The sequence below is a fragment of the Hyperolius riggenbachi genome, chromosome 3, assembly GCF_040937935.1.
Source record: "Hyperolius riggenbachi isolate aHypRig1 chromosome 3, aHypRig1.pri, whole genome shotgun sequence".
Taxonomy (NCBI): domain Eukaryota; kingdom Metazoa; phylum Chordata; class Amphibia; order Anura; family Hyperoliidae; genus Hyperolius; species Hyperolius riggenbachi.
In genome coordinates, this window is record NC_090648.1 from 380,557,831 (window position 1) to 380,569,372 (window position 11,542).

An 11,542-nucleotide genomic window follows, 5' to 3' on the forward strand; every position below is an offset into this window, starting at 1 on the left:
CCTTTAAAGTGAGATATTCATCTTAAACGTTACTGAAGGTTTACTTTAATAACATTTCCTAGCATTGCTATTGATAATGGCTTGATGAAGCAGCTCCCCATATTCATGTTGTGTTCTGGGAGTGAGGGGGTTACAGGTGAGTATGGGTGGAAATCAGCCTTCACTGGTGGCTCCGCCCCCTGCTTTGGCTCTGTTCTCTCAGGTAAGGGACTGACTGTCACAGCAGAGTCATTGCTGGGATCTCAGTGCTGGCACAATGGAGAGCAGATTGTGTGTGTGTCTGCTAATGCTGCTCTGCTCTGTACAGCTCTGTCACTCAGGTAGGTCACCTTACTTTATATATCACTGTTATCCTGACTTTTCAAATAAGACCTATTCGTGCTGAGATAAAAATACCTATGTGACACTATTGTAACATTAACACATTTATGCCAGATGATGCTGCAATAAGGTACAATTTTCAATATTCAATTTCTTATTCAAAACTATTACAGTAATATTTGGTAGTTTTGACTGAATTCAGTCTCCGAAATTATTGCATATTAGAAGTTGAGCTGCTAATTAGTCAATATCACAGCTATAAATAGTGATAAATCTGCACTGACTGGGCGATGGGTTGAATAAAGAGCATATAGCATTATATCAAGCGTAAAAGCTATGCAGAGCTATCAGTCATTCAGTCATATCTGACAAAGGGCCAGCGCACAAATAAAATTGCTAGTGTAATCGCAAACGCTCAGCACTTTTTGAAGTCGTTTTTAAATGTGATGCTAGGAAAGTGCCAAGCGTTTTTTTTAATCTATACCTAGCGATTTTTGGAGCGTTTTTGTGTAACATCATATAATATTATATATATATATATATATATATATATATATATATATATATATATACACACACACACACACAGGATAGCTTCTAGTGTGCTGGTTTTGTCACAAAAACACTTGGAAAATCGCTCTGATCTAGCACTTTTCAGAGTGATTTTCCACTTTTCTATACTTAACATTGAGGCTGAATCACCTCAGAAATCAGCAGAAATGTTGCAGGACCCGCGTTTGGGAAAAAAATCATATCACTCTGGTGTGATCCATCCCATTCAAATACATTAGCCAAGCGCTTTTAAAACCCTAGCGTTTTCCAAAGTACTCAGAAGCGCTCTTGGTGTGCACCAGCCATACTTTGATCGCTATTCCGTGATCAATGTGCTGGTTGTGAAAAAATCTACTTATATGAGATTATGGGGTGTGGTTGTTGTTACCAGTCAATAAACTTGTTAATATGGAGCGGTCACTTGTAACAGTATTAATGACATTGTACATACAGGAGACGCTAGAAGGCCGTTCGTTAATACAACTAAATGGTTCATATTTACAGATAGATTGTATACACACACACACACACACACACACACACACACACACACACACATACATATATTCTATCAATATAAATCAATAACAATATCTATCAGTACATACAAATTAAACAAACCTTATCTTTCCATTGATAAATCTTAATTGATATTGTAAAAAATTGGGTAAAATTACTAATCATGTATTGTGGAAAATTCTATTTGTTCAATTGTTTAAAAAAATATGTGGCTATTACCGTACTCCAGAGCTAGAGATCATCAGAGAACATAAGTGATTTATCAAACGAAGCCTATATGTATTACTAAGGGGCCTTTTCCACTACCTGCGATCCGCTTCCAAATTGCAGTCGTTTTACATGTAAATAGCGGGGCTCGCTTCCCACTAGAGCATGAGTTTTTTCCCGGAGCGCAAACATTGGCTTGCACGATTGTCGCAATTGCACTCCGTTCCCAGCGGCTATATAGCGAAATCGCGGCAAGTGGAAAAGGCAGCCTGTGCGATTGCAAACACAGCTCAATTGCACTTGTAATGGAAAAGGGCCCTTATTATCTGCTATTGGCTGAGAAGGGTTTCCAACCCTCACCTGCGCCATCAGACCACAGAGAAGAATGCTAAAATGTTACTACACTATTAAAGATGTGATTGTTGTCATGTGTAACAGCTCTGATGAAGACTTTTAATAACATATCCAGAGCACCCTGATTTTATTACCAAACATTCTCACATCTAGTGTGTGCAGGAGATGGATATCACACTCGCACAATTACACTGAACTTTCAGCAATCCTGAAAGTGTGTTATGTTATATGTTTTGATGCAACTTGAGGAGGGTTACACATTTTTGCCATCTAATAGCAGAAGAATAGCATAGCGCCGTCCCTTCCCCTTTGCTGCCCCTCATCCAGTGACATACTCCCCTGCTGGACAGGAATAATGTAACTGGGATTCCTGGATTTCCCGTGTATTTACAGTAGTCATGAAGGAGTCCGCACACAGACTTAACGGAGCAATTCACATCAATTTATTGTCCCATCACATGTGTGTAGATACATAGTCTGACCTGCATACACCTATGCAGGTCAGACTATGTATCTACACACATGTGATGGGACAATAAATTGATGTGAATTGCTCCGTTAAGTCTGTGTGCGGACTCCTTCATGACTACTGTGACTTATGGCCTTGGGGCCCGGCACCAGCATACCCACTGACGTGAGTGCGGTCCTTGGATTGAATTCCTGTGTATTTAAGCTGTTCCTTGCATACGCGCCGCACTTCTGGCAAAACAAATTCAAAATCCCATGCGTCACCCATTGACTTACATAACATGACGTGGTAAGTGTGCTAGACCCCATTGCCTTGATTTGTCATTGTATTACCCGGTGGTAAAACAGGGTAACTGATCGCACACTTGCAAGGCAAGTGTAAAAGAGGCCTTAAGGAAGCAGTTATGTGCTTTGTAAATGGGAAATGGGTTTTATACTGAGCCTTTGGTCAAGGTCACACTTAGCAGAATCGCATGGGTTTTCCGATGTGTTCTATGGGGAAAACTCATGCGTGTGACTCTGGCCTTAGTGTTGCATGTTGTCTTCTCTACATCATACCAGTATGTTAATTATTTCACACCCCTGCATTCTGCCCTCTGAAATGCAACATACCTTTATAACTAAGTAAAAGCAGAAGAAGAAAAAATAAGAGTATCAGTAATTTTTGGGTAAACATCCGATTTAGGGTGATGACAAAGATTCTAGATTTGCTAAAAGAAAATCACACAAACTTGATATACTGTATCCATGGCATGAGAGGTTTCTTTGCGGATTGGCTGCACTTGCGGTTGGGGAGAGATAGGTGGAAGGGCCCCCAAAGGATCGGGGCTCCCCTGAGATGGCAGGGGTGATTGCTACGCCCATGACTGTGGTAAGGACATTAGTGTGAAAGCTCTTCTGGTGCAGAGACAGATGTAAATGGATCATTGATCTCTGTACAGTACTGACAAATATGTCTCAGATACATACATGTGCAACATAATAAATTATCTAGCCCTTTTAAGACACAGGCCAATATGCAATTACCGTTTTCTCCTAGGAGATAATGTTTCAGCTTCTTTTTAAAATAACTTTTCAGCACACAGAAAAGTACCAAAAAGTAGATGAAAAACTACTATCAAAATTAGTATTTACTTGCTGGTGGTTTACAAAGCATTTTATTGACAAGGGGCAATATGCAATTCACTTTGTCACCAGAGTTTTCTCCTAAGTGATATTTTCACAACTTGTAAATAAAACGCCTTTTACACGACCAGCAAGCAAAAAAAACACTCAAAATAATTTTGACACTGACAGTACTTTTGTACTGGAAAGTTGGAGTACCGACTTCGTAGCGCTCTCCTTCTGATACAGGGGCTGTCCCTCCAGAGTAAATGTAGTTGTGCAGTTTCAGATATAAGAAAGAATCTTTAAAATTGATTTATATATTGTTTAATCCACTTGTTAACATAATTTGTCTTTTTCTTGTTTCAGCGAGCAATACCACCGTTGTCAGCTTACTCCAGTGTCCTGGTAAGTCATCAATATAATTTGATCTGTTAGATGAATTTAGATTTTGAATGAAGTTAAATAGTTAGAGCATCATGTCCATATAGCATCATGTCCATATAATCTTGAGACCAATGAGTGCAGAACTAACCTTCTAAGTACTGCTAGGGTAGTATGGGACATCTCTTCCTTAAACTGTAGCCCTATCAGTTGCTCCACTAGCTAGTCTCATCCTTGCTCACACTTAGATTTCCTGATCACCCACCAGTGGCATATCGATAGGGGATGCATAGATTGCACTGGGACTAAATAGGGCCCACCTTCAAACATTGCATTAGCTATTTAATGAAGCCGTTGGCTACTCTTACTATATTTTATCAACAAAGAGCATAATTACTCTAACGTGGTGTTGCCAGTCTCAATTTCTGCATTTACAGACTCCTAAAGATTGTGGAATCCTCCTGGCTTAGCACATTTGGTCACCATTGGGTGCTGGTCGACTTCTGTGGTTCCTTAGCTCTTTATTGGTGCTGTAGTAGTAATGATAATTCCTAATGTATTTTGAATACAGAGCACTATTAACAACCAATTCCCTGCCCCTACCTACAACACATTCGCACTCTAGCGTTTTTTTTTATCAGGTTTTGGCCATCTTTATCATTTGATTTTTATATATAATACTGGTCAGATGCCCCATTGAAAAATCAGCACAGGGGGGATATGGCTCTCAACCCTCCTCTCTTACTAACTTTTCCACATCAATTTATCCTTTTAAACTCTTGAACACTAACTATTCCCTCCTATCGGATTCTCCAAATATTAGTTACTATACTCTCCCCACCAATTACCCATCATTCACTTACTGCACCTCCTCCTCCAATTCCCCATCACTAATTGCATATTTTCCTCTGGTCCACCATCCCTTACTTTCAATTTACTCACCACTCATTTTCCATCCCCCATTTACTGTTCCCCATCACCCCCCTAACTGTTCCCTCTCAACTAGTTTATCATTCCTTGCTGTTCCCCTTAAAGAGTAACTGTCAGGCTGCAGAAGCTAATTTAAACCTCTATTCTCCTGTGTTAAACAGTTTAGACGGAAGCCAAAAGGGCAATAGTGAAGATAAAAATCTCTCTTTCATTTGACGTGTGCTTATCAGCAAAGCTGTTAGACCCAAGCTCTTAAGAGGACGCAAGCCGCAAACCATACTGCAAAGCATTCTGGGGCTCTCCCCTCGGCTGCTAATGAGAAGTTACAGGGTCAAGTAACAATAGCATGTAACTCAGTCCAGCGCACAGCACTGATAAATCTCCCGGCAGAGTACACTGCAGGAGTCCGCTATTGTTCCTAGCCACATGGCTCATTAATATTCACTGCAAACTAGTGTTATTCAGTACGAGCTTTTCTGTGATCAGGAAGCAGGGAGGACATGACGACACATTTGGCTTCATAGGAGACAGGCAAACATGGAGCCTGCCATGAGCTGTCAGGAGCATCATTCTCTGCATATACTATATAAAAATTCTGTGAAATCCAAACGTGGACAGTGAAATGCATATGTAATGTAAGTACAGCCTATATTTAGCTACTGCTATATGTGTTTATTTTCTCTGAGACCTTATACCTAACAGCTCCTCTTTAACCTAACCTCCCTTCACTAACACATTGGCCTCGATGAATCAAGACTTATCGAATCAATTACCGTCAGCTCGGTAAAATACCAAACTCAATAAGTTGATTTCAGGATTCATCAAAGTTATTTACAGCTGTTAGTGAGCATTCGGTAACGATGCAATAAAACGGAAAGTGCAATTCATGAAAATGAAAGTGGGCGTGGTTTAGCGTTACATTTAGGATTAGTTATCCCTGTCAGATCATTGCTGACAGAGAAGATGGAGCCATTTGAAGTGGTTATGTATCAGCTGAAAGTGATTTAAAGAAGGGCAAGAATAAGGTCTAGAGCAGGCATGGGCAAACTCTGCCCTTCAGCTGTTACGGAACTACATGTCCTATAATGCATTTGCCTTTATGAGTCATGACTGTGGCTGTCAGACTCCTGCAATGCATTGTGGGACTTGTAGTTCCTTAACAGCTGGAGGGCCAAGTTTGCCCATGCCTGGTCTAGAACCATATCAATTTGCAAGATTATGGATTTATTTGCTATACCAGGCCATCTGCATTTCTTTCGAATCATTTTGTAAGAGAACACGGGCAGTGCCAGGGTTAACTAAATTGCTAGCTGCACTACATTTTTTTCCGAAAAGGCTCCTATCAAGCCGTAGCTGGCAAAATTGTTGGATTGTCCCAAGCCACTTCCAGAATCCTTGTCCAGGTGTTAAAGCCCTATTCAGAATGTTGCTACATGGTTTTCAAAGGACTGCCTTTTTACCCACAATTCCATGGGAATCTTATGGCCTTGTGTTAAATTACCGCTGTAAAATGGAAATATCAAAATGTTACCGAATCGTTACCGCATTGTTATCGAATTCACACTGAATGCGGAAAAACCTTGATGAATACAACTAGAAATCAATAAACTTCGAATTCGGCAATTTAACAAACTGGAAAAAGTTATCGCAAAGACAATGATGAATTGAGGCCAATGTCCCCTCACAGGTTTTGTTCAATAATCCTCCCACGATTAACTTGCTGCCCTCTGTCTGCTGATTCCTCACTTACTGTTCCTCTTTCTCTGATCCCACATACCTCACTTACTGCCTATAGAATCAGAATCTTTATTATCGCCAAGCACGACTGGGTCGTGCCCGGAATTGGGCTTGGTACCGTACAGGGTACTGATACAGGATATAGATACAGATACAGGACAAATCAAGCAGTTAGAAAGGAACACAACATTTGCAGAGAGACAATGTAGCATAAGTTACAACACAAAAAAACATCCAAAAAAGAACAGCCAGAAAAAAAGTCAGCTTGAGCTCGAGCGCCGTCTATCTGTGTGTAGAGTGCCTAAGTGCCGGCATGGTATTGTGGTGTTGGGCTGGGCCGTTCAGAAGGTTGACAGCCGAGGGAAAGAAGCTGTTTTTATGCCTTGAGGTCTTGGTGAAGATGGACCGTGTCCTAGTGGCTGCAGCTCTGGCGCTTTGAATCCGCCAGGAGAAAAACGCGATATAAATGTTCTGTGTTTGTTTGTTGTCACCACTGATCCCTTACTTTTTGTTCTTCCTCCCCACCTATCCCAGTCTCTCATTTACGGTTTCCCCTCCACCAATCCTTTATCTCTCACTTACTGTTCTTCTTCCCACAATACCCTATCCCACACCCACTGTTCTTTCTCCACCGATCCCTCATTTTATACTAATTGTTCCAGCTACAATGATCCATGCCTTAATTTCTTTTCCCACGCCAATAATCTGTCAACCTACACCTACTATCATCTTACCACTGATCCTCCATCACTTACATACTCTTCCGTTGCCACAGATTTTACACCTCCAACTTTCTGTTCATCCTTCACCTATTACCCAAACTTCACTCACTCTTCTTTTTCCACTGATCCTCCATACCTATTGTTGTTCTTCCACGGATTCTCCATCTCTTACTAAAGGTTCATACACACTTTAGGTTAAACTAGACCTCTAAAGACCACCTTGGGCAAGAATCTAGTGTGTGTACTGTGGTGCCAATACGTGGGAGACAGATCCCGCATGCCGGGTCATCTTGTCTAAACGCAGCCTGACAGCATTGTTCTCTCCCTCTCTGCACCCTCTCCATTGTGACCCGCACATTGTCCCTCATAGTGAAAGAGCGTGTTGCTAGCTATGAAATGTCACCTGTGGGATTGTATCCCAATCCCTGTCGGGTGTCAGTAGTCTCAAGTGTAGACGAGGCTTAACTTCCACTGATCTGCCATTGTTCTCTCAATGTTCCATCCTCACGCATCCTTCTTTGCTCACTTATTGTTCCCTTTTAAAGGACAACTCCAGAAAAAAAACAAAAAAAAAACAGTTAAAATCTCACAGAACTGACAGGTTTTGGACTAATCCTTCTCTTAATAGGATATTCTCAGGGTCTCGTTTTCAAAAGCATTTCCTGAACGGCAGTTTAACTGCCAAAATATTAAGATACCGGTCAGCCTCCCTTGCACACTATTTTGTCAGTTAGACCTAGCAACTGCCATTCAGGAAATGCTGTTGAAATCTCTGATAATCCCCCATGAGGAGATGGACTAGTCCAAAACCCGTCTGTTCTGTCGCATTTTAACTGCTTAATTTTTTTCCACTGGAGTGGTCCTTTAAGTGAGCCACCAGGAATCACTTACAGTTCCCCCTCCACTGCATTCCCATCCCACTTCACAAACTGTTCCCTGTCCCACACTAACTTCTGTCTTCCCGTTTCCCCAATCTTTGTTCCTTTTATGGCCCATACTCACGGGCTACAATTGTCGCTGCAACACGTGTTGCGGCGACAGGTCGCCCGTGAGTATGCGCCGCTGCACGGGCGCACACCCCGAACTGTCGCTCGTCGCTGATGTCGCCAGGCGATTGAACTGCTCAATTGCCTGGCGACAGTTGACGCCACAACTGTCGCTAGTCCGCGTGAGTACGCGGACTAGCGACAGTAAGCTTCCGTCGCGCCGCTGGTCCCTCTTCCGCGTGTGTACGCGGAGGGACCTGGCGAGGAGCTGTCGCCCACACGCTCACGTGTGCTGGCGACAGGCCCAAAAAGTTGCCCACGAGTATGGTCCTTTATTCTGCTTCACCTAATCATCCATTCCTTATTTCTGGCCCATACTCACGGGCTACAATTGTCGCCGCAACACGCGGCGCGCGCGTGTTGAGGCGACAGGTCGCCTGTGAGTATGCGCCGTTGCACGGGCGCGCACCCCGAACTGTCGCTCGTCGCCAGGCAATTGAACTGCTCAATTGCCTGGCGACAGTTGACGCCGCAACTGTCGCTAGTCCGCGTGAGTACGCGGACTAGCGACAGTAACCTCCGTTGAGGAATACGGAGCTTCCAGCTGGGGAGGAGGAAAGTCGGCGACAGCTTCCGTCGCGCCGCTGGTCCCTCTTCCGCGTGTGTACGCGGAGGGACCTGGCGAGGAGCTGTCGCCAGCCTGTCGCCCACACGCTCACGTGTGCTGGCGACAGGCCCAAAAAGTTGCTCTCACTTACTGTTCCCTATTCGCTGATCTGCCATTCTTCATTTACTGTTCCCCTATCCCTCCCTCAATTTCACCTCCACTGATCCACCATTTCTCACTTACGGTTCCCCCTCTCCTCATGGTTTCCTCTCCACTGATCCCTGTGTGCACTTACTGTGAGGTGTATCGAGCAACATGAATGATTTAATGCTCTATGTTGTGGAAAACACCAGTGCTATATAAATGTATAATTATAGTAACAATTTTATATAATGATCGTGTCATTTGTGTGGTCGGAGATGCAAGAATTTATTGCTATTTCTACTGAGGCATTACATTTGTTTTGTGTCTCTCTTTACAGATGACAGTAGCATCTGTGATCAGGCCAGCCTCTGCTGCATGCCGGGGATGGACAGTTATGGTTGGATCGCGGCTGCCGTCGGCTGGGGCTTGTGGTTCTTCACGCTTATCCTCCTGTGCGTCTGTAAGGTTATGGACCTGCGTCCGGATGAGCCCAAATACCTCCAGGCCTGAAGGACTAAGTGTTGCACAATTAGACAGACTGAACATTGAACAACTGAGCTAGAATTCACTGACCGATAGAGGTGTACTCACAAGAATTCTTCCCATAATTATGGCACCTGGAGTGAAGAATAAACTCGGAATACCAGGTCTAGGGTCTACTAACCTTGGATGACATATGCGAGCCTGCAAATCCAGCCTGGATTTATTATGCTTCAGGTAGCAAAAGCTTGTACATTTCACTTGAGTCATATCAGACCAAAGGCTTCTGAAAGGTTACTGTAACAGTTATGGTCATGAGCAAACTCTGTGTGAACGTTTCCTAATAAATCCAGCAGTGCCTAGATTTACTGTATGTAAAAATTGTCCCTGAGGGGGTGTGTATAATTTACATGAACCGCGGTGTGAACTCTGCACAACTGCAGCATGCAAGACATAGCAGCAGCTCAGATATTCTTAATTCACTAATGTGTCAGCAGCCCTCACTGTGGCCTGACACAAACTTTGCTTCCTAGTAGCCAACTGTACTTAATAAATACAGTCCAAGTTTCCTAATTAACATATTCCAAAGACCAGATCTTTTGTCACAATTGTGCATTCTCTATTTATCCCAAAGACTGATCAATTATTGCAGAAATTCTCAAAGTTCTAAGAACTGTATTTGAATAATATTCTATAAAGCAAAGTGAGGCCCATGCCACATCATAATGGCCCAAATGCAGCTAACCTAAACCTATAGCTTGTGACCTCTAGAACTATGAGAAGGTGATTGTAATTCTCCATTAGAAGTCATAAGTGATCAAGGTATAGATTTATTTTTTTTTTAAAAGGATTGCATAATACTTTGCAGCCCTTGGATTGGTCACATGAGGATTGTTAAAAGACTGCAATCACATGTACACACTTGCAGTTACAAGTTTTTATAATAAATTCAGCACATCCTGCATTTATATAAAAAAAAAAAATCTGCTTTGGGTTTGCATGTGAGGACAATCATACAGCCACTGCGTCACTACCCTTTTAGCAATCCTCAGTATAATCTCATATGACAAAGTGTGCAAAATTGTCATTTGACGCAGATAATTCAGAAACATTAAAGATGCACTGTAGTAAGATATAGTAGCATGCGGTAAATTATTCAGGATACCCACTTTTACGGTAATTATCCAGGTTTCAGTATCAGAAACATTCCCTATACCTATATATTGCTGTATATTAGTATGTAGCCCTGCCCATAGGGGACTGGTGCAACAGAGGGGACTGGATGGAATCTGAGGCACCAGATAGCTTAATGGAGGCTGGAAGAAGCCCCATGTAAGTATACTGTAAATCCTGAAGTGCTCTTTATCTCAGGTTCTTTAGTCCAGGATTTCTGGCTCACAGATGTCCTCCAAGCCTGTGGAAGCTAAGTAATTTAGACACAGCAGCAGTTGGTTGGGATTAGTCAACAAATAGCCCTGCTTGCCAGAAACCATAACCTACAATAAATGATACATAGAAGCTTCCACTTATTGATGTGCTGCTAGTGTGACAATCAGCTGTGCGATGAGGGCTAATAGGCTTCTGTACACAAGTGTTTAAAAATCATACCTTGATGATCCTCAACTGTGCTCCTGTATAAAATGAAATACCATTCTTGTTAAAAATGTGTCATGAGCAAGTATCAGTGCTGCACAAGTATTTCTGTGATTTAATGCTATTAAAAATTAACAACACTAAATGTAAGCAGAAATTACATCTCTTTTTAAGCCTGTACATGGTTTCAGTTCAGACAGCTCAGATGTTTCCTCTTCAGTATTAGTAGTTAGCTGCAAAAACAGGATGTCTTTTCAGTTACTTTCGACACCTGCGCGAAGGCCCAGTGTACACCGAGCGGTTTTAGGAGCGATCCGCCAACTGCATCCGCCTGTGAAAACGCTTGGCCAATGTATTTCAATGGGATGGTGCACACCAGCGATTTGAGGTTTTTAGCAAACCGCAAACGTGCCTCCTGCTGCACGTTTGCGGTT

At 42.5% G+C, this 11,542-nt stretch overlaps 1 protein-coding gene across 1 annotated transcript; it reads left to right on the forward strand.

The window, feature by feature from the left end:
• Positions 1-213: 213 nt before the first annotated feature.
• Positions 214-11,241, forward strand: TMEM213 (transmembrane protein 213). Its single transcript, XM_068272903.1, has 3 exons — positions 214-320; positions 3,895-3,933; positions 9,373-11,241. Exons 1-3 carry the CDS (start codon positions 257-259, stop codon positions 9,543-9,545), a joined length of 276 nt encoding a protein of 91 aa, XP_068129004.1. The 5' UTR covers positions 214-256; the 3' UTR covers positions 9,546-11,241.
• Positions 11,242-11,542: the final 301 nt, after the last annotated feature.

Excerpts from the sequence above, each read along its gene's own strand:
- TMEM213 (XM_068272903.1), top strand. The coding sequence starts at position 257 with ATGGAGAGCAGATTGTGTGTGTGTCTGCTAATGCTGCTCTGCTCTGTA. Across the intron at positions 321-3,894 it reads TGTACAGCTCTGTCACTCAG|CGAGCAATACCACCGTTGTC; the intron begins GTAGGTCACCTT and ends TTCTTGTTTCAG. Across the intron at positions 3,934-9,372 it reads CAGCTTACTCCAGTGTCCTG|ATGACAGTAGCATCTGTGAT; the intron begins GTAAGTCATCAA and ends CTCTCTTTACAG.